Source organism: Procambarus clarkii, chromosome 17 (genome assembly GCF_040958095.1).
Source record: "Procambarus clarkii isolate CNS0578487 chromosome 17, FALCON_Pclarkii_2.0, whole genome shotgun sequence".
Lineage (NCBI taxonomy): Eukaryota > Metazoa > Arthropoda > Malacostraca > Decapoda > Cambaridae > Procambarus > Procambarus clarkii.
In genome coordinates this window covers 39,536,067-39,559,677 of record NC_091166.1, presented here as the reverse complement: position 1 = coordinate 39,559,677, position 23,611 = coordinate 39,536,067, and the positions used below count along the sequence as shown (strand labels likewise).

Below are 23,611 nucleotides of genomic sequence, written 5' to 3'. Positions count from 1 at the left end.
ATCTGGCCCCTGCACTACAGTGATCCTTTTATTTCTTTGGGCAGTTGAGCTCTACAATAGATGCATTCTGACTCCGTTTAGCAGGCGGAGAGCTTTCCCTTCCCATAGCTCATTGTAAGCCTTACCCTACTACTTTTCCCCCTGGAACACAACCCAACCAGCCAGTCCTCTCCTGTGCCAGGTAAGTCCACCACGGGCTCACCATAGCCCGTGCTACTTGGAACTTGTTCCGATTAGCTGAATCTACAACAAACAACAGCCAGTTTACAACCCTCGAGTAGATAAGAAGTGTTTCTTCTCTATCAGATAACTGAGCCGCAGGCCAATGGGTCACTGTTATCAGTCTTTCATATGTACCCCATAAATACAAATAATTATGTATCATTGAACCTGTATTATGCTGTCATTGTGTTTTTAATTTCGTTATAGTTTAGAGTTTTACTGACATTAGTAAAATTACTTCTGGCAACGTAACCTCGTCAGGATTTAAATTCTTATTGATTGTTGATTGTAATTGTCGTTGTTATTTACTGGCACTTGGCAAATGTAATACAGAACTTTTGTATGTAATTCCTTTAGAAATAAGTTTAAAAAACCTTGCTCAAAGTAATATGTTATGCTACATTTGTCTGTTGCTGGGATGATTATAGCATGTTAATAATGTCTCATTTTATAGTAATTGTAAACAAATCTTGTCTGCATTATAAAATACATTATCAAAAAATCTCACAATATATCCATATTTAAATGTATTTTAAAATTAATCCTTTGATCAAACGTACCACACACCATCTTAACTGTAAGTCACTTTAAACTTGATAATTTTTTGTAACAAGTTGTGTTTCAGTGCATTATGAAGCAATGATCTGTCTGTCTGTCTGTCTGTCTGTCTGTCTGTCTGTCTGTCTGTCTGTCTGTCTGTCTGTCTGTCTGTCTGTCTGTCTCTGTCTCTCTCTCTCTCTCTCTCTCTCTCTCTCTCTCTCTCTCTCTCTCTCTCTCTCTCTCTCTTTCTCTCTCTCCACACACACACACACACACACACACACACACACACACACACACACACACACACACACACACACACACACACACACACACACACAGACACACACACACACACACACACACACACACACACACACACATTCATAAAGAGTATCAGTGTCACATACTTCAGATAGTATCAACTTGCTTAACCTAAAAAAAAATAACATTTAACTGAACACATTTCCTATTAGGATTGCACCCCCCAGCTAGACTTGGAGGTCAGTGCTGTTGTTACTGTAATTGATGTGATGTAAACTCTGTCTTTCTCTCTCTCTCTCTCCACAGCACAAGTGTGAATGTTACTGGGTAAACACACAGAATGAGGAGAGGCAGTTTGGCAACGTTACAGTGTCGTTTGTGAAGGCCCGACAGGTGTGCCCAGATTTCATGGTGCGCACTCTGAAAATAAAATACAGCTTTGATTCCGGCAAGACTGGTAGGTAGAAATTGGCATAATTTTTTTTAGAATTGTTTTTAGAATTAAGTGTTTAGATGCTAGTCAGATAATGGGTCATACTTCGACAGAATGTTGGTTAATGTTTCAGTAGAATTATTACTCAGGTTTCAGTAGAATTATTACTCATGTTTCAGTAGAATTATTACTCATGTTTCAGTAGAATTATTACTCATGTTTCAGTAGAAGTATGTCTCTTGTTTCAGTAGAATTATGGCCCATGTTTCAGTAGAATTATGGCCCATGTTTCAGTAGAATTATGACCCATGTTTCAGTAGAATTATAACCCATGTTTCAGTAGAATTATGGCCCACGTTTCAGTAGAATTATGACCCATGTTTCAGTAAAATTATGACCCATGTTTCAGTAGGATTATGGCCTATGTTTCAGTAGAATTATGACCCGTGTTTCAGTAGAATTATTACCCATGTTTCAGTAGAATTATTACCCATGTTTCAGTAGAATTATGTCCCAAGTTTCAGCTGAATTATGGCCCATGTTTCAGTAGGATTATGGTCCATGTTTCAGTAGGATTATGGTCCATGTTTCAGTAGAATTATGACCCGTGTTTCAGTAGAATTATTACCCATGTTTCAGTAGAATTATGACCCCAAGTTTCAGTAGAATTATGGCCCACTATTCAGCAGAATTATGACCCATGTTTCAGTAGAATTATGGCCCTTGTTTCAGTAGGATTATGACCCATGTTTCAGTAGAATTATGACCCGTGTTTCAGTAGAATTATGACCCATGTTTCAGTAGAATTATGACCCATGTTTCAGTAGAATTATTACCCAAGTTTCAGCAGAATTATGTCCCCATGTTTCAGCAGAATTATGTCCCATGTTTCAGTAGAATTATGGCCCATGTTTCAGCAGAATTATGTCCCATGTTTCAGTAGAAATATGTCCCATGTTTCGGCAGAATTATGTCCCATGTTTCAATAAAATTATGGCCCATGTTTCAGCAGAATTATGTCCCATGTTTCAGTAAAATTATGGCCCATGTTTCAGCAGAATTATGCCCCATGTTTCAGTAGAATTATGGCCCATGTTTCAGTAGAATTATGGCCCATGTTTCAGTAGAATTATAACCCATGTTTCAGTAGAATTATGTCCCCATGTTTCAGTAGAATTATGACCCATGTTTCAGTAGAATTATGACCCATATTTCAGCAGAACTCTGACCCCATATTTCAGTTGAATGATGGTCAATATTTTGATAGAATGATGGAATGATCTATATTTCAGGTAAAAGATTTATTTTACATATTTTATTAACATTTATTTTGCTGTTTTATAAATTGTATCAGCTGTTTGCCTGTAAAAGGTGAATACTATTTTATTTATTGATGAGTTGCTAAATATTTTAAGGGTAGGAAACTTCTTTGTCATATACTGTACTGGAGTATCTATAAACCAAAGTTGTTTGGGAACAAACAGTGGCTGGAATTTTACACAAAATCCAATTTTATATACGTACCTATATTCTGGTTCAGTGTTAAAATGATAGCATACTTTTTGTTATTTAAGAGGATTTCTGTATAAAATAATTTAAATGTTATACTCCTTGTAAATAAATAACTCATAAAACATTGTTAGTCAGTTAATAACAATTGCAATATTAATGACAATCCCATGATTTTTATATATTTTTATTCTTAACAAGTGTTTGTTCTGAAATGGATTAGAACTGTACCTCATTTATTTATTTCCACATATCCATAGAAGAACGTACAATCTGCCAGTTCCACTATGTGCTGTGGCCTGACCATGGAGTACCAGAGACTGTCCGGCCATTGCTGGATATGGTACGTCTCGTGCGCGACTGTCAAGCCTCGGAAACCTTACCCGTCCTCGTACATTGTTCAGCAGGCTGTGGGAGAACAGGAACCATCTGTGCCATTGATTATGTATGGGGGCTGCTTAGAGCTGGGGTAAGTAATCATTGTTCCCTTATTGGGGTTTGTTTTGTATATTGTACACTACAATGAAGTGTCAACAGTCTGGGGATCGAGCCTATAAGAAATTCCGCTTTTGTGGTGATTTTTTGCATTTTGAACATTATATATTATATATTATGCCATGAGTCCCAGGAAAGTCAGTGGTAAGGCTCAACATACGAAAACCCATATAATACCTCATAGAGCAGAAACAAGAGATCATTCGTAAATGTGGAGATGGTGTGCGGGTTGTTGCACTAGCTAGGCAGTACAACAAATCTCAGTCAAATACAAATACAAATATTCATTCAGGTAAAGTACATACATACAAGGTGAAATACAAAAGTTGATGGTTTTATAGATAGAGCTAGTACATACAATGCCTAAAGCCACTATTACGCAAAGCATTTCGGGCAGGAAAAACACGTACTAACTTAGATTAAAGTATAAATTGTGTTGAGAAAAAATCAGAAAAAAATGAAAAAAAGGGTGGAAACATGGCAGAACGAGTCAACGATATCCACCATACTGGCTAAGAAAAAAAGGACATTATGAGTGCTAAAGTGGCAAAAGGCGTATCAATAATCATGAAACATAGAACACAAACACTTGAGGATGTTGAACAATTATTATTAATTTGGATACACAGCAAAGAGTTAGCGGGTGATAGAGTTTCAGAGGCCATCATTTGTGAAAAGGCAAGAAAATTGCATGAAGACCTTTTAAAGAAAACCCCTGGAACGAGTGATGCAAATGCGAAAGAGTTTAAGGCGAGCAGGGGATGGTTTGAGAAATTTAGAAAAAGAAGTGGCATTCATAGTGTTCTGAGTGTTGTGTGTTGCGCGCTGGTGGAGGAACACAGCGAAGAACTGACCACCGAAGAACTTCACAAGGAGCAGCAACAAGAGACAACTGAGGAAATTTCTTCAGGGGAGGAGGAGACAGTACAGAATGTCCCTTCCTCATCAATTAAGAAAATGTGTGCAGCATGGGAAGAATTGCAAACTTTTGCTGAAACGACTCACCCAAATCACTGTGCAGTAGGCCGTTGCCTTAACCTGTTTAATGACACTGTGATGCCTCACTACAGACAAAAATTAAAACATATGGGAAAACAAAAATCTCTGGGAAGGTTTTTAGTGAGACAAACAAGTAGTGAATCACAACCAGGTCCTAGTGGTATGCAGGCAAAACGTAAGAGTGTACCCCTGAAAAGTCATCACTGCCTGATGTTATAATGTAAGGGGACTCCCCTTCCAAATAGTAACACCTCTCCTCCTCCACCCTCATCACCATCTTCCATACGCCATCAAGAGACCTCCATAAAGGTAAGATAAACTTATGTCCTGTATTGTAGTTAGAAGAAACATTGTTTTCAGTATAAAATGTATTTGTAAGTTAATATTTTGGAGGGTGGGGAACGGATTAATTCAATTCCCTTTATTTCTTATGGGAAAAATCGCTTCGACTTACGATCAGTCTCTGGGAACGGATTACCATTGTAAGTCGAGGCCCCACTGTATATACTGTATATATAATAGGGAAAGTATAACAGAGGAAACACCATGGATTTATAGAAGGAAAGTTGTGTCTGACAAACATAGAGTTCTTGGCAAGCTCACCATGATATGGAAAAAGACAGGTAAGCTTATCGAACACAGTGAGCTTGTACCTGTCAGTGTTTGAAGCAATGTGAAAGTAATAAGGAGAGGCCAAACTGAGGAAAATTATAGTCCTACAAGAAAATGTAGACAGACTGCAGAAGTGGGAACACATATGACTACTAGATATTAATCTTACCAAGTGTTAGATAATGAAGATGAAAAGAGGAAAAGGAATCTGCGAGGAAGATGCACCATCAGAAGATATAACTACTTGTACACATGTATCAGAACAAGAGAAAGACTGAGGCATGTACATATTACTGTACTAGTACTGACACTTGAAGTGCATATAAATAGGATAACATAAGAATTGCAAAAAAAATTAAACAATGCAAACATACTAATGGCATTCTAAAACTTAAACAAGGATTCTTTCAAGTCAGTGCATACAACCTATGTCAGATAAGTCCTTTAGCACACAGCACATACATGGAATACATATCTAGTGAAGCACAAAAGAATGATATAAAAATAATGAGTTTTAACAAGCATAGTACATGAGAGAATTTAGCTTTGAAGATAGTACTGCCTAACACCAGGAATTTCCTACCACTGTGCCTGACCCCTTAGAATACAACATTCAATTTCAGGCTTTGGTTACTCCCTTGCTTTCTGGTAACTTTGCAGTTACTGTGAGCTTTACTTGCTCTTCTGTCTAGCTGTCATTGTAAGTATACAACACACACAGTACAATATATATATTCGCTTAGATTTGAATATCATGGTTGAATTAGTTTAGAGTTCAGAATCTTCACTCTTTCACTATTTAATGCAGCTGAGAAAAATTGAAAAATATACTAAACTTCTAAATTTGGTATTCATTTGTTTTTCAGAGATTAACAGAAAATCTAGACTTATTTGGGCTTGTGAAAGACATGCGACGACAGCGAGTGGCAATGGTTCAGACGAGAGAGCAGTACATTCTTCTGCACAGAGCTGTCAGAGAGTTGTTTAAAGAGCGACTAAAAGTGATTGATGCTCATCCATACGAGAACATTGCAACTGATGGTACACCACTCATCCTTCGGGAAAAAGAAAGTGATTATGAAGAGCTGTATGTGAAGCCTGAAAAGCAAGGTATGTATTGTTACATTAGTCACCATATCCTGTATATATTATATGTAGTGGAGCATAATGCAGAATTATTGAAAGGTTTATTTTGTTAATGAAACTCAGTAGATGTGCTCAATATCTAAGCAAACTCTCCTCATTGTTGCGTAAATATAATGCAATATGTATGGCACTGGTTTTCTTTAAATTTGGTCAAGGCAATAAGAGAAATTTAGGTTACTATTAATCATTATACTATTAATTAGTATTATGTCTTCTCACAGACATAATAACATAAGATAAAAACCAAACCAAAGCCTTACTGCCATTTAAATGTTAGGGATAGACTATCTATCAACCCCTCTAGGAAAAGTGACACAGCTGTGGGAACAAGGTATTAATGGTAGTTAAATGCCTTTAATTTTCAGATGAAAGTGCCAAACCAACCCCACCGACAACTGCCCCCAGTGCCGTCTCCACCCCCACAGGTTCACTCACGCGCTACTCCCACACACGGGGAAATGCAGGTGAGATACACTAACTTATTATTTTTATCCATGTTAATACTGTGGCAAATATGTTATAAAGTACATTATATATCTAATACCAATATGTCACACCCAAGTGTACAGCATCTGTATAAATACTGTAGTATGTAATGTGAATAAATGCATTTATGCTTTTTATATTTTAGGTGATGTGAAACATTTCATATTTGCGTATTTTTATTAAATGGGCTTGTTAAATGATTTTATATTTTGTCATAACTTCCTCTCTGAGATTCTCTAAAAGTCTGGTGAGCAGTGCAAGTATTGTACTGTATTGAAACGAGTTGTTTATTTTCTTGGTCACCAAGCAAATGCATGTAGACCATTCATTTATCGACATTTTGTAAATGCAGTTTGCTAAATAATGGTTAATTTAACTTTGTGAATGTCAATAGTGATCTTTGAGTTATCAGTCTTAAAAATTTACTACTGTATAGTTCATTTACCATAAATTTCCTTAGAATGTTCATATTACTGGTATTGCACATTTGTCGGCAAGTCGGGAAAACAGTCTGTCATTGCCAAGTATTGAGGTTCTTTCAACCATTTGTAGGTAGGTAATTTGCTTTGCTTGAAGAGATGAGTTAAAATATAAAACTAAACAACATTAGTGACTTTAAAGTTATGTACAGTAGAGTACTGATATTGGTAGGAAGTTGCAGAAATTTTGCTTGCATCGAAACATCAAGATGAGATTTTAATTATAATAGTAATTCATAGTTTATAAACTATAAATTATAATAATTTATAGTTTAAAATTAACTCTCATTTGGTGTTTCTCTACATCATTATCCACACTTTATGTTCTTCAACCATAATTAATATTGGTAGTAAGAATTCTTCCCTGAATATGAAATATTATGACAATATTCACTAGTTTATGATTTTTCAACAGATTACCTGGCCTCTAGTTCACCAATTAACACTCTAGAGCAACCACTGGTTACTGTTCCTCCTCTTCCTATGAAGTTGTCCAAGCCACTGCCTGCTAGTATTCAATCTTCTCCAGGACCACACGCTGCACCGGCTCCTCAACCATCACCAGTCCACAGCCATTCCTCACCCATGCCTCTAGCATCTCCTGTTTCCTTTCCTTCCCCTAGCCAAGCCCAAATTAGTTATACAACACCTGTTGCTGCAACTTTCCCATCAAATATTCTGCAGTCCACATCTATCTACACCAGTCCCACCTACTCCAGCACCCAGTCATCAGTATCACAGTCAAAATCCAACCATTTACTTTCTCCTCATTCAAACACCAGAATGGGAATACATCCCTCCTCAAAGCTAGAAAAGGATGCAGAAAATGCTGCCCATAAAAGGCAAGTTACCCAGCCATCTTTATCCTCTCCTATAACTAGTGGTCCACAAAGAAGCATATTGGCATCTTCGCAGTCATATAGCCCTCATCCTCTATCATCTGGCAGTGCAACACCCACACCAAATACTACTCCAACGCTCCTTCATGGACTTGGGCTTACCTCTATACATGCTCCAGCCAAAAGTAGAACACCATCTCCAAGGATTACGTATAGAAAGCCATCTGAAAGTCAAACAGAGACCCAAGGATTTGGCAGTGAAAGTAATAACTTAGATGATAATGCAGTAAATAAAAATGATGAAAATGTTCGCAGACCCAGTATTGCAAAACTTAAGGAACTCTTTGAAAAAAATGCAGAAGCAGAAACAACAGGTGTAAGATTGTCACGAAGTGCCAGTAGTGTAACATCACGAACAAATCTCAGTGTCCATCCAGACACAGAAGGAGGATTTAGAGTGAAACGTAAAAGCAGTCTTGGAGCAGAAGAGACCCTACAGTCAAAGAAGGCATACGAAATAATTGAAAAATCACGGCAACAGAATGCCTGCTCGCCTCCACTACAAGATGCATCAAAAATACAAACAGCATCAACTGCTCCAGTAACTATTGTGAGTGCTTCTAAGCCACCCTCTAGTCCAGTATACACCAGTCCTGTCTCTCGTAGAAGAGGAAGTCATACCATGAATGAGTCTCAAGAAGATGGGTCAACTTCAGCATTGTTAGCACGAGTAGATGACAGACCAGCCTTGCCTGTTAAAAAGAGTAAGTCATTTAGATATGCTCGACCTATTGATTCTACAACCAACACCATTGCATCTACCAGGAGTCCAGAGCTGGCTAGAAAGAAAGCAGATATAAATACATATTTCAGTCTTGATCGAAGTAAGGGAGACACCTCTGCACTTAGCAAGTCTGAAAGTGGAAGTGTAAACTTCATAGGAGACATTCCTTCTCCAAGAGAGGGATTTAAGTTATCTGTGTATCAAATACCAAATGCTCCAAGTATGTCCCAGTCGTATAACTCAAATGAACAAAAGGCAACTGAAAGTAAGCCTGACACAAAACCGCAGATACCTCCAAAAAGAATAATTGGAGAACGTTTAAAGAGCACGAGACTTCCGGAGTCACTGTTCATTTCAACACCTCAGTCTTCATCTTTGTTGCCAACAACACCTACTTCACTCACCTCTCAAACTGTATCTGCAATGGTTTCATCCATGTTTGAGAATCCATTATTTTGGAATCGTTGCCAACAAAATCAAATGGATAAATCCATTTATGACTGCCCTAAGGACCTTCAGGCTGCATCAAGAAATGATTATGATAATCTTACTTCTATGAAAACCATGACAGCTATTCCCAGTCAAGTATCACAGGTTTCTCCTGGAGTTGATGCTAAATTAAATACTAAAATCTCTGTTCCATCACCTTCATCAATGCCAAAACCATCACCAACTGCAGAGCTCACTCAAGAAACCACAACTAATAAAGAATATGTAAATGCTAGAGTAGTTAGAAATCCCAAAGCTGATACAAAAGAAGCAACGAGGTATGTGTATGTACCTTTACCATCTAAGAGGGGTTCACGTGGCAACAAACATCCTCATGATTATGCTAATTGTCCGCTAAGTGGACAGTCTCAACATGAGTCTGCTGAAGGGGAAGACCCATGTGACCTTTATATGGATCCACAAGTTCTAAAGAAAGGAGTTATAGGCAAGTTTCCTGTGTATGATGAGGTTGTACCCTCGTCTCAGTCAAAAAGTGAAGCTTCTCTTTTGAAATCCATATCCAAAGAAAATATTCCCCTTTCATTGTCTGCTCCCACAACTCCTGGGTCAGCTACCACGCCTATTTCTGCTTCTACTCCAGGATCTGCAGATTATGAAATGATGGATTTTGGTGAATCTAATGCAAGTGTAGATGAAGTTTTTGAAACAGTAAATTATGAATTGCTTGGTACTAAAGATAGAAGAAATCATAAGAGTACTGATGGTAAAAGAGACTTCTGCTCAAAGAAAGATCTTGATCCAATAGCAAGACAGGTGTATCAAGACTGTCAAGATTACCTCCTCCATGGCAATAACAAGTCTCCTGTGCCATCTCTTATGCCTAAACCTTCAGAGAAAGATGCTGATAAGGTCTCTAAAGTAGCAGAAAATACTGGAAAATGCAATAGTGCATCTCTTGATACAAGCATGGATGTTGATGAAGTCAAGAGTAAAGTCAATGTCGCACCCCAGGGATTACGAACTAGAGAGAGACGAAACAGTTACAGACAAGCAGTGAATCCAGTTACTCATAATGAGTCCAAAACACATGATGAGAAACCACGTGCAGGCTTGGAACATAGTAGAAGTATTCACAAGTACGAAACTATTTGGTTTGAAAATGGAAAGCATATGACCAGACGAAATAATCCTAGTCCCACCAGCCAACAGAACTTACATCCTGCCACCAGGTCACCAACATTTTCCACTGATAATGAGGATTCTTCTAAATCCAAAGGGAGTGGAAATGTTCACATGCCTGTACAACAATCTGTGAATGATGAACATGGCCCGAACCTAAACTATAAATCTAACATCAAGGATGCTCTCTTCAGAGAAAAGCTTGAGGAATTGCATACTCTTGTAAATAATTTGGAACGACAGAAACCACTACGGTGGATTGCAGCATCTCCTGGGTCGGTAGAAGATGATGCCAACTCGAAAGAATCAGGAAGTAGTAATAGTACCCTACAGTCCCGGTCTACTACGTCATCTAGATCCAGCGAGGCCCAAGAACCAATATATGCCAATACTCAAATGCTACCCATTTCCAGGTCACTTTCATCTAATAAGGTACAGCAGCTTCCTCCAAGAGCTATGAGAAATCTTGAGCCAAATGAGACAAGATCACCACCTCCTCTTCGCCACAGCAGAACTGAAGTTAAGCTGGATAACACAGACTCAAAATTAGGTGGGCACTCACCACTCATAAATGGAAATTCTATGTATGGCACTATTGCCACAACCACATTCAGAGGAAAGCAATCTGGAAATAATCCAGCATCTCCATCCTTCCAAAATATGTCACAGAATCAGGGTAAACCACCATCACCATATCATGGTGTAACTTCCACTGCAACACTTCCAGCACGAACTACTATTTCTCCAACTCCATACCACAATATTCCACCTCCAAAAGGATTTGGAGGAGGAATATCTCCCAGTAATTCTCCCAATCCTAATCAAGCTCTTCAACAGAATCAGGAAAATCGTGAAACCCAGGTTTCTTCTCCATACTACAACATGGCAGCATTTACCAGTGGTAGACCAAACCAGACTCAAAGAAATGTATCGGGGCAAGAAGAGCGGCAAGGAATCAAGTCTGGTATGTCTCCATATTCCGACCTCCCTTCCAGTTCAGCCATAGTGCGGTCACACTTTCCTCCTCACCAGGTTACCAGAGCTCACATTGTTGGTGACATTGCTTTTGTTGGTTAGTTGATAAAATGTGTTTTCCTCATTTGTTTCTAATAGAACTATAATGGACAAGCTACCTTGTGATTTTTCTAATATAATATCTTAATCATACATTCAAAATTTATTAATAAAAAAGTCCAATATTTTTTACATATTTATATGCCATCTGAATTTGTATTAAATATTTATATTAGTGATGACTCTTCTGTGAAAAATATAGTTTAATGAAGAAAAATTATATCATCTGCAAGACTGTAATTCATTACTTATATTTTGTGTTAATATGGTGTATAACTGACACAGTGACAAACATCATTTGCATAACTAGTACATGGATTTTTTGGAACGCTTTTGTGTTTACAGTCTATTTAATGCCAATAGCATGTGTAGTACATGTGTACAGTGTTCATGTGAGGCTCATTGCATATGTAGCACATGTATACAACATATATGCAAAACTTATTCCAGGATTATTATTTCAGCCAAGGGTGAATTTAAGGGCATAAGTATAAGAGTAAGGTCAAGAAAAAGATGGGTAGGCCCATTGAGCACGGGAAGAGCCTGGGATTGAGTGTGAATGTCACAAAAATGGTAGGACATGACTGTGGATGATAAGGTGGCATGTGTTGGTGCTGAGGTTGTGTGATAATGTGTAGTGTGACACTGCTTTTGATGGTGTACTGGAGCATGAAGGTGGTAAAGCTATGTGATGCTATGCAGTGTGAGATTTGGTAAATAGCAGGTATTTTCTGGAGGAGCCTCATCTCACTGAGATGATGTCCCACTACTAAGTCACATCAGCCATAGGAGTCCTTTATGACATAATGGGGACCAGAGCAAGAACCTGATCCCTTCAAAGAGGCACAGGGATCCTCTGTGAAGGGACTGTTCACAAATAGGGATTCGAGATACTTTCGTCTGAATCATTTGGATTTAAGTGAATCTGCAGAGTTGTTTGGATATTTGAGTCCTTCATATTGGTGGAACTTGCAGTTGTCTGTATTGTTTTGCTTTCTTTCGCTCCACCCATTTGCGCGTTGTGAGTTGTATGGTTTGAAATGTAAATTTAGATATAAATACCTCCCTCAAATGTTGCTACCACTAGAAGGAGAAGGAGTATATGTAAATAAAAAATTAAAATAAAATAAACTACAAAAAGAAAGTAACAGCTTAGCTGCTAGTTGGTGGTAGTAGTTAATGTTGATCCTCTCCTTCAGTGGCTCCAAGTAGTGCAATGATGAAGGCCCAGACAGGAATGTTTGCTGCCCTCGCTGACCTACCAATATATCTAAATTTAGAATCTTATAATAAGATTAAATATTATTTTAGTGCAAGCAAGCACTGGTATATAGATTCATCTCCTGTGTGGCTAGCCTAGTCTATATTACAAATAATGGCACTATAAATTATCACTGATAGATATCACTTATTGCAAAGTATATTACTCAATATATATATCTGATTATAAGACTTATTTACCTGATTTGTCTGAGGGCCACTAACCCTAGTGGCCTCGACGAGAACAGGAAGTTGGCGGCATGTCGAAGGTCCCCCCACCTGCCTTGATGATCTTTTCCAGATATATTTTAAAACAACACAGTTTTGGCAATTACGGCTTCGGTGGGTAGGTGGTTCCATGGGTTAATAACCCTTTGGGTGAAAAAGCATCTCCTGTTCTCAGTCCTACATTGTGGTTTGTTGAGCTTGAAACCATTGCTCTTTGTTTGTGGTACATCTGACATTTTGAAGAAAATATCCAGATCAACATCCTCTAACTTGTTCAGTATTTTAAAACTTTCAATAAGATCTGCCATGTCATTCCTGGTTATATACTTTTAAAGATTAATTGACCTAGCTAGTTTGATTATTACTACAAAGACTGCACTTGGAACAAAATCGACTTGATAATGGTCTAGGACGGACCGAAACGTCGTCGTCTCTTCAATTTCTAGTGTGTGCTTTGGTCACCATTTTTCAGTCACATTATTGTGACTCATCATCTGCATTTGGAACAAACCTCCTGGTGGGCATGACGCCCACTTTATAGTGGGTTCTGCAAAGGGAAAGAGAATTAATGGCTATGGAATACAGCAAGAGACTTGGATCCAGTCTTTTATGATACCCTCACCACACACATACTTTCCTGATTATTTTGCTGTGATGCAGACCTGGAGTGCTCCGTCTTTTATAATTATATACCAGACGTCCTTATCTCTGTTAGCAAGTTGGAGCACTCTAAAATGTAGTTAACTGTAGTGAAGAATACTGGCAAAGTGGTATGTTGTTTGATATTGTGATGGTCATTCCATTGACATCAGCAGCTGTTGTCCACTTCACCTATATTCTACTCTGTTTTATATTGTACACTGTCTCTTACAACTTAATGACAACATTGGATGCAAGAAACGATTAAAATTTCGGTGTTGATTTCATGTTCTAGAGTCTGATTATACACAGCACACATTGTTACAAGACTTTGTTGTTGGTGACTGGCTTGTGGCGTCGCTTTGCCCAGATTGGGGCTTGTGAGAGCGTGCTGGGATTTCCACTTCCCCTTAAAATTCTGATATTTGGCTTGTGATTATCTAATTTATCCAAGCTAACAGTTAACTACTTAAAATAATATTTATTGGAAATTATTAATGTAATGTTTTAGTAGTACAGTATTTTGATTTATGTACCTCATTTAGAAAAAATTTATGCATATTGCATCATTGGAAAGTGCACTGAACATATTTGCTCAACACATACTGTATCATCTGAACACATGTTAAATAAGTAGGAGCTTCCTCTCAGGGTTAGACAGTACTGTACTGTACTATAATGCTTCATGATTACAGTATTTTAAACAAAATTCTAACAATATTTTTGTTAGACCACACTACTGCCACTACTGAGGGGGGCTAAACACTCGTACAAATGCTCATATAAAATACATACTGTACTCACTTTATAGCATCTATTCATATATAAAGCACCAACTTATTGTCATGACTGATATTGTCTTTTAAAATGTTTCCCTTGCTTTAGATACTGTGCTTTTTTCAAGTGAATTTTATGTGGCAGGTGAAGAATGGGTACGTTTGAGGAGGCCAGGTGTGGTGCAGCCCCCAAGAACAGACACAAGTGGGTGCAGCAGTAGTGACTCCCGGGGCTCCGAAGGAGCTCCTGTGGCACCTCCAAGAATTAAGAGAAATTCTTCAGCTGGATTGCCACGGCACAGTGCAGTTGATTCATCTTCCTTTGCTCATAATGACTGGCATTGTGAGTATTATGTCCCATTTTCATCAGCTTACTAATGTTGATGTTTACAGTATTCCAATCCAAATTCCATTAGAATATATCTTTAAGTGCAATGGACAAAATTTGATTTGGTTATAGTTGCTTGTTACTCAGGGTTAGGTATTCAATTTTTAAAGTGTGTATGTTTTGAAGGTTATTTTTTTGTTAAAATATTTGTTGTCGAAAATTATATGAAATGATTTATGTCAATACTGTACTGTACTGTTGTTTGGACTCTACTCAAACAGTGGTCTGCAAAGATATGTTAATATAGTATAGTACATTCATGTATTTTATTAGGCAATAATGTTACAGTAATTATGAAACAGTTTATTGTAGTTTCATCCATTCAAATGTTTCAGGTTTATCGGATGCTCAAGACAACTACCGGCAAACCATTCTTACTGCCAAGCAGGTAATGTACAAATGTCTCATCTGTTTATTAATACTCTTTACTACTGACTGAATACATAAGTCCCAAATTCTGAAACATTACTCATTGTTAGAGATAAGTGCTTTTAGTAAAAGCATGATGCTTAATTGCAGACATATATATATATATTTTTTTATTTTGTAGAAGTAGTACTGTACTGTATAATGAAGTGTGTTTCAGCCCTCGAGTAATATTTCAGAAGCGGGGCTCATGCAGGTGTCTATCAGCTACATCCTGTCATAATATGATCTTTGTATTTTTATCTCCCTTTCTTCCTTTCAAATGAGATTGGCTTGAATTTTGGACAAAACTGTCATGATTTCACATGGCAGAAAGTGTATACAGTACTTATTTTATGTAATTTTTTGTTGAGTGCAACCAGTTAGGTAGAGGTTGATATAATAACCTCTACTATTGTGCCATTGTAGTATGGTACAATACCATTAAAAATTCCTTAATACTGTATGTTCCAACTTTAATATCTCTTCTGACTTCCACTTTTGTTAGTGGTTTCCATTAAATTATGTTTCTCCACAGTAGCTTTAGATCTTGAGGGTGAAAATACGACTCTCTTGTTTTATACAGGAAGGGCTGAAGTATCACTTCTACTAGTCCGGGTGTGATGTTTGGCTGGCGCTGGCTAGCAATCCCTGCTTATCTTCTTCATTTACGACATGAATACCACACCACTATGCTCGCGCCAGCCAGTCAGCCCTGTAGGATTACTATGGTGGTTTTTTCTTGTGTGTTTAGACAGACTAATATGTTTGTAACTGAGCTAATATGCCCATGGTGTTTGTGACATTAAATGTGTTTTAACTGTGTTATTTTGTAAACATTAATAGTTATTAACAAACATAAAACCTTCATTGCATAGTTTTTCTAAACAGAAAATGTGCATTTGTTGTATGTATTTATACTTAAATTTTGTTAAATCTTAAATTTATATTGATTTTTTATTTTATTCATTCTTATTTTTATCTGTACATAGTGTTTACCTTCACTTATATCGCATCATCAAGTTTTGTGTTGTAACTTTTATACAATAAATGAAAAGATATTCCAAGAAAAGGAGTAATTGTTGCATAATTGAACATTTACTCAGTGATAAACAGTTCAACTTTTACAACTGCATCTTTACTATTTTGTGCTGGAACATAAAATGGTATGTAAGCAGGGAATTTTCTTCCCAATCAATGCAAGTTGGAGGAAATTAATTACTCATACAGTCAGTTTCTCCCCCAGATATAGATGGAACATAAAATTTGGTACTCTCTAAATGGAATGTTGATCTTCCAGTCAAGCACTTGGTACATAATAATTATAATATAATTCATTGTGTCAGGGGACAGGAAGCCAGAGTGTATTCATACATGTTAGGCTTAAATTTAGGTACCACCTCCCCCCCCCCCCAGGTCAAATTACTAACCCTGCCCAAGATGCAACTCTACATCAAGCTGACTAATTTCTGAGTACCTACTTACTGCTAGATGAAGAGGCGCATTAGGTGAAAAGAAATGTGTCATGTGTCCAACCACTTCTGTCCCGCCCGGGATTCGAACCCAGAATTCTCGGTTGTGTGACGAGACTGAACTTGACTGTACTACCGGGACCCTAAAAACTCATTTTACTTTTATGAGGTTAGAATTGCAGATGCTGAATTGGCAGCTGTTAGGACTAACCTGATATACAGGTGTAGAATACAGGTTTTTTTAATGTTTTACTGAACTTGTACTGTAGTATTATTACAATAATACAGTTTGTATACATGATTTTTTCCATTAGTGACATAGTACTAGCAACACTGAATATATTTAGACTTTGCAAACTTTTCCTCTTTGCTAGTATGGTGACACCTCATTAGTTAAGGATTTTTGTGTTTTTTAATTTATATGATTATTTGTAAGTAGAAAAGATGTCTGCCAGCAGGTACAGTGTGATTAGGCAAAGTAGGAGGAAGATGAGTTATCTTACCATGGATGAAAGGGCTAAATAGATGTAGAAAAGTAATGATGGCTGGGAATTGAGCAGGCTGGCTGAGGCGGTCCGTCTAATACCACAAGCTACACAAGCTTCAGAAAGCTTCCTGACAATACGTTAGTAATGAATAAATATGATATATTTACTCATTATAATGTTGGTGCTGAATGTACAACACGAAAAAACATAATTTTAATCTGAAAAAGTATCTTTTTATAAAGAAATTAGACGAAAATAAAAAGCTGGTGACGCCAAATCAAGTCGACGATCCAAGCTTCGGTTAGGTTAGGTTAGGTTTGGTTTAGTTAAGTTAGGTTAGGTTAGGTTAGGTTAGGATAGGTTAGGTTAGGTTAGGTTAGGTTAGGTCAGCCTAACTTAACATATCATATTTATTCATTACTAACGTATTGGCAGGAAGCTTTCTGAAGCTTGTGTAGCTTGTGGTAGCTTGTGGTAATTAGACGGACCCGGCTGAGGAGTCTAGTGTTGGCACTTGTGCTGTTTCTGATGTAAACAAGCAGAAAGTACAGATTTTAGAGATCATTGCCAGGAGAGAGAATGTTGGGAGGAATAATCTGAGAAAGAAAAAATTCTATGACTGAAATTTTGATGATTTAGGTAAGGTAGTTTACAAGGACAAATCTATTGTACACCTAAAATTCCTCATGTAAATACCTCCAGTGATTTGTTCAATGCTTCTTATGAATAAGTATCGTGAGTCATGCATCCCATATTTACACTCCTGCTTTTTCCCTTTCTGCATTGTTAAGATTCTCTCTTTCTCAAGTTTTGACTGAGCCAGGATACAAGACATACTAGTTCTTGTATGGAAGTATAAATAGTTGGCTTCAAATTGATTGATTTCCTTTAGTCTATGTAACAGAAAGGTGGTTTTAGTAAAAGTAAAGCAGTGTGCTTTTAGTATTGCATAAATAAATGAAAATATGAATAATAATAATAATAATTATTACTAGTGAATGAAACAAAAATATATTTGTCAGAAAATGCTGATACTCTGGTAATTGCTGATATCCTGATTACCATTAATTAGCAGCACCTTCACCAAAACAGGATTGAAGGAGCCAGCAACCACACTTGTTGCTTGGAAATTCATGCATTCTGTCTTTGCACTGTAGTGGCATGCCTTGGGTTGTTTGGCCTCCTGAATGAGGTAGTGATTATGCAGTGCCAGAGTCCTGAATGTATGCACGTCCACTCCTCCTCCTTGCTGTCTTTAGTCAAAAAGGGGGGGGGGGAGGACTCCGTTCATTGTTGGGAGAGCTCGGCAAAACTGTTTCCATGGGTCTTGTCAGTACTTTTGTGGTGGGCTCCAGTGATGGTGCAACAGAAGGATGTCTATAGGTCATATGGAAGGCTAGAACAGATGATGGTTAAGCTTATCTCATTTTTAATGACAGCCTCTGTCTGTTGGGCAGGAACATTTTTTTAGTGGCCCCATATCTGTAGACTGTGTCCAGACTGTTTGCAGTTGTCAAGAATGATTCTCCCAAGCCTCAGCATTTTGTTGATCAAGTCTCGCATCCTATATTCTTTTGAGATAATTTTTTTTTTATTGATATATACAAGAGTTCTTACATTCTTGTACAACCACTAGTACGCGTAGCATTTCGGGCAAGTCCTTAATCCCATGTTCCTTGGAATACGACCCCCACGAAAGAATCGTTTTAACAACCAAGTACTCATTTTACTGTTGAGTAAACAGAGGCTACAGTTAAGGATTTGAGCCCAGTAAATCCTCCCCGGCCCGGATACAAACCCAAGACAAAGCGCTCGCGGAACGCCAGGCGAGCGTCTTACCACTTCACCACGGAGACTGGTCCTAAAGGGATAAAGGGATATTCTAAAGGGATAATCACTGTTTGTGGTATGCCACGTGGTATTGGACCACTTTTGGCTTGTTTTTGGTGGCCTTTAACAATGTCTGTTGACATGTTCCCATCCATCTTGGATTGAGGGTTTTACTGTGGACTTGGCCAGACACACCTACAACTTTCAGACTCTTCCCTATAGGATCAGCCTAGCACCCAAGACTTTGTGAAGCTCACCAGGGTGGTCTCTTGTGAGCTTAAGCTCTTGAGGATCTGTGTTCTAGTGTCTCTTGATGACTAGTTAGTTTGGGCCCCCAGTTGTCAGTCTTGCAAGATCCAAGTAGTAGTTGGAATTGGGGGTGGGGATTTATAGTCTGGCCTTCTACCTACCACTTGGTCTCGTAGTACAGTTGGCTTCATTTTCAACTCGGTCAGGGATCCAGGGTTCAATTCCCAGGCTGGACAGAAATTGGTTGAGCATGTTTCTTTTCATCTAATGCATCTGTTCACTTAGCAGTAAATAGGTACCTGGAGTATTTTCCAGACTATTTATTTATTTATATATATATACAAGAAGGTACATTGGGTTTATGAGAGTACATAGCATTGATGTTTTTACATTCTTGTAAAGCCACTAACATGCATAGCGTTTCGGGCTGGAATTTGTAATATTGCTTTTCATGGTGGGTGAACAGATCATTAGAGTTTGGTTGTGGAATATGTCTGAGAACCCTAATACACTTCCAGCTCAAGAAGGTTCAGAACTAAGCCCTGCTCAGAGATAAGTGTTTCATTTCACTTGACACTCTTATGTTTTGCCTAAACCAACTTTCAATTATATTATATGTAAAGTAGGACTATATTTGGAGCCAACAGTATCTTCTCATAATTTCAAATTCTGATTGTAAGTGTTTTTATAAAGCATTATAAATAGTCATAAAGACTAATATTTTATCAGTTCTGTGTCTTTAACTAGTGCTGATGTTAAATAATTATGTAGCAAAAGTTAAATGTTGTGAAGTCTTGCATGGATTTTAGTATTTTGTATGATCGAGTATTCAAAAAATTATTATTATTGTCATTGATGTTCAGTCCCTAATTTTTAGTGTATTAAATGTTGATTCAAGGCTGCATTCATAAGTGCTGATAAAATGCAGGATTTTGTTGTACTGTATAAAGTAATTTTATCATAATTTTATTACATGTCAACAGAAAATAAAATTTTAGATTAAAATTTTTCATACATTTTGTCGACAGGAAATTTTATTCATATACCAGTGATTATTCATAAGTGAAATGTTTATAAATTGATATTAGGCATTTCCATAAAATTCTTTCATCCTTATATACTTTTACATTTAATGGTGCTTTTATGTTCATCCTTGTACCTAGTTGCTAATAAAAACATTTTCTTCTGAACAGAGCTGGACATTGAGTGACGAAGAGCCCCCACCTGCTGTGCCTGCTAAGACTGCAGCAGCTTACCAATACCCTGACCCACCACCACCGCCACCGCATTCTCGCATCCTCAATCTGAACCACCTACCTCCATCTAACCATTCTTCATACACACAACCCCCACCGCCTAAGCCCATGCCCCCCCAGTCATCGCAAGTGTTGCAATATTCACAGCATTCATCGCATTTGCAGTCAGTTGCTGTCTCTTCACCCTCATCATTGTACCAGACACCCTCATCACTATCACCCTCACATCACCCTCAACATCTGTCTCCGTCACATCTTCGAGATCCCCAGCATAGCTCTCATCACCCTCAGCATCATTCTCCACAACAGTTTCGAGATCTCCAGCACAGATCACCAGAACAAGAAGCTGTTTCAAGCCACAGAGCTGTACCAATAATTAACCTAACTGGATCAACCTCGCTAAACAATAATACATCTGCAGCATCTCAAAATAAAGTTGAAGATGTAACAGCCAATGAGAGCAGTTCAGAAAGTTCTGATGATGAAGGCATTTTTCATAAATTCTCAGCAAATAATATATTCAAAAAATGGCGAACAAACAATAAGCAGGTAGTTCCACCAATACCATCTTCTCCCAAATCTGCATTTTCCCCACCTTCTTCAAGAGATGCAAAAGAAGAAAAAGACTTCCATAAAGACATCAAGGGAGTGAAAGAATCAAATAAAGAAACTATATTGCCTTCACCAGCATCTCCAAAACCCTTAGTAAAGGCATTTGGAAAATTAAAGCTTAACCCAAAATCAGTAGCAGCTAATTTCAAGTCATATTTAAGCCAACGAGGGGATAAAGTGGATGGTGATAGCAGTGATGGTGTTGGAGGTGCTCTTAATGGAGCACCTGGTGGTGGTATGACAAGCTCGCCTGGCACCACTACGCGAGGTATCCAAAAGAGTGCCAGTTCAGGGCCTGCCATCACTGCTTTTTCGCAAGTGGCACAAGACTACAGTAAGTTATTTCTACTGTATGAAAACATATTGTAATTTTGCAAATTTGAGCATTGTCAAGTTAAATGTAGTAATGCTTCATAAATTTATAGAAACTGCAAATTTGCTGTAATTAATTATTAAAAAGATGTTAATTTATAATAATAATAGTAAAGGTATTGTATGGCTAAAAACACATAATAGTATTTGATAGAAAACAAAAATATAATAATAATAATAATAATAATAATAATAATAATAATAATAATAATATAGGGACACTCTGGAGAGTGATCAACAAGTATGCTGTTTTTAACTATATAATGGAAAATTTCACAAGTGAATAGATTTGTAATTTAATTTGTTTTCTTTCCAGAATACCCAACTCCAATACCAAAGAAGCCAGCTGGCCCTCGAGACATGCCAGCTCACATGAGAGGCTCTACACCAACCAACTCCCATATCAGGGTTAAAGATCGTCCACGGCAGCAGTACTTGTAGCCGAAGTCTAGTCGGTTGGGTCTTTTAAGTGACCCACATTCCCCTGTCATGATGAGATTATCGTACCCAGATTAAGGTTGAAACTGATCATTTATTTTGATGATATCTCTTGAATTTGTTTTGGCTTTTATCTTGAGTTATCAAGGCTGCAATTTAGCCAAGACAGTATCATGCTAGCAAAGCCTCAAGGTTAGGCCTGATGGCATTGTTCTCATTTGAACTCTGGTTCAAACATAAAGTTGAGACATTTTAGTCTTGTCAGTAGTAGTAGAAGTAGGCTGATTTTCCCTTCATTGATGTAATTATATATTTTCACTGTTATAAGTGAATAAAATACAAAAATATAGAGCATTGAATGAAATGAAAGAACCTTTTCTGGAAGGGCCCCTCAGTAGCTCCTTGGGCTAAGTGGTGATCCAGCCAATCCAGCCAAGAGATGCACCAGGCCTCTAAGACCTATCCATGCCTAACAGGAACTAGAATCAGGATCTTGCTCTCTCTATGGGGTGAGGTGAGTTTGGGGACCAGAGATTAATCCAAAACTAAGAAAAACTCAACAGAAAGCTTAAACACAATAAATAAACTGTTTGTATAATATTATGTACTGACAGGTAAGGAGGTAACTTCCTGTACTGCAAAATATATTCTCACAAAATGAGTACAGCCTGATAGGCTGCCACATAAGAATATGTCTCAGCCAAAACAATAGTAAAGAACTGACAAACAGCATAGAGGTGTTGTTTCTGCCCGAAACGCTGCATGTAATAGTGGCTTTTCAAGATTGTAAATACCATGCTATGTATTCTCACAAACCCAATGTACCTTCTTGTATATAAATAAATAAATAAATAAATAAAACAGACTCGAATGTGGAAGGAGTATTGCACTTAACAAGGTGAATAAATGAGACAAAATGAATGACTGCTGGTATTTAAAATCACCAAATCACTGCTTGAGAAACTGCAAACAGCAGTATCAGGCATGGAGTTAGTCGAGGAAGTCAAAACAAACTGACCAAAAATCTAGGCCTGAGAAAATCCCCCACAGTGATAAGAGAAACTATCTGCCTGGACCATCACACAGGCAGGTAGTTATGCTAGGCATAAAGGAGGCGACTGGGCAGAACTAACTGAACTCCATCAAAAAACACCAGGCAGGAGAAATATATAGGCAGCCCGTGACAAAAACAATCACTTTTGCAACCCAAGGGCACACTCACTGAAGATACAAAGCCCTCAACACAGAGCAGGGCTAGGCATGATCACTGCATGTTAGACAACACACAGTTAACTACTACATTCCTTACATTCCTTATTAACAGTTCTTGCATGGAAAACAAATTCTGTGTGCTTCCTGGAAGTAAGGTGATTTGAGAGAAGTCAGCTCAAGAGGGGGAAACTGTAGCCCCTTTGGGCTACAGTCTTAGATATTTTTTGTGGGACATTGAAAAATACAAGCTGAGTACCAAAGCAGGAATCCAGGCCTACAGTTAGACTGAAACACAAATCTAAGGCATAGTCAAAGTGGTTGACATAAAACAATTGTAAAGCATAAAGGAAAATAACAAAGGCATTACCCCTAATAGAACTAATGTTCCAGGGATACCCAACACCATTTGGAATAAGAGTGAAGCTTAGGGTGGGCCATTTCAAAGGTGCAGGCCCCCAAAGCTGTTATCATGCAA

The 23,611-nt window shown here is 37.8% G+C and overlaps 1 protein-coding gene and 1 long non-coding RNA gene across 5 annotated transcripts in view; one reads left to right on the top strand and one right to left on the bottom strand.

The window, feature by feature from the left end:
- Positions 1-22,787, top strand: part of LOC123772404 (uncharacterized) — a 104,478-nt gene extending 81,691 nt beyond the window's left edge. For 2 of the 4 annotated variants that reach the window (XM_045765516.2, XM_045765518.2), the window contains 9 exons: positions 1,333-1,483; positions 3,229-3,437; positions 5,941-6,184; positions 6,586-6,684; positions 7,601-11,509; positions 14,560-14,757; positions 15,138-15,190; positions 20,440-21,448; positions 21,803-22,787. In XM_045765516.2, the coding sequence (XP_045621472.2) occupies positions 1,333-1,483; positions 3,229-3,437; positions 5,941-6,184; positions 6,586-6,684; positions 7,601-11,509; positions 14,560-14,757; positions 15,138-15,190; positions 20,440-21,448; positions 21,803-21,927 (5,997 nt within the window). In that variant the 3' untranslated portion in view covers positions 21,928-22,787. Of the gene's footprint in view, positions 1-1,332; positions 1,484-3,228; positions 3,438-5,940; positions 6,185-6,585; positions 6,685-7,600; positions 11,510-14,559; positions 14,758-15,137; positions 15,191-15,793; positions 15,925-20,439; positions 21,449-21,802 lie in introns of those variants that run through there. The other 2 variants (XR_006774647.2, XM_045765517.2) reach the window with 2 other exon arrangements.
- On the bottom strand, positions 11,027-13,996 carry LOC138365518 (uncharacterized). The gene is made up of 2 exons (XR_011228868.1): positions 12,973-13,996; positions 11,027-12,769 (listed from the first exon to the last, which is right to left on the bottom strand). It is a non-coding gene; the product is annotated as an uncharacterized lncRNA (long non-coding RNA).
- Positions 22,788-23,611: the final 824 nt, after the last annotated feature.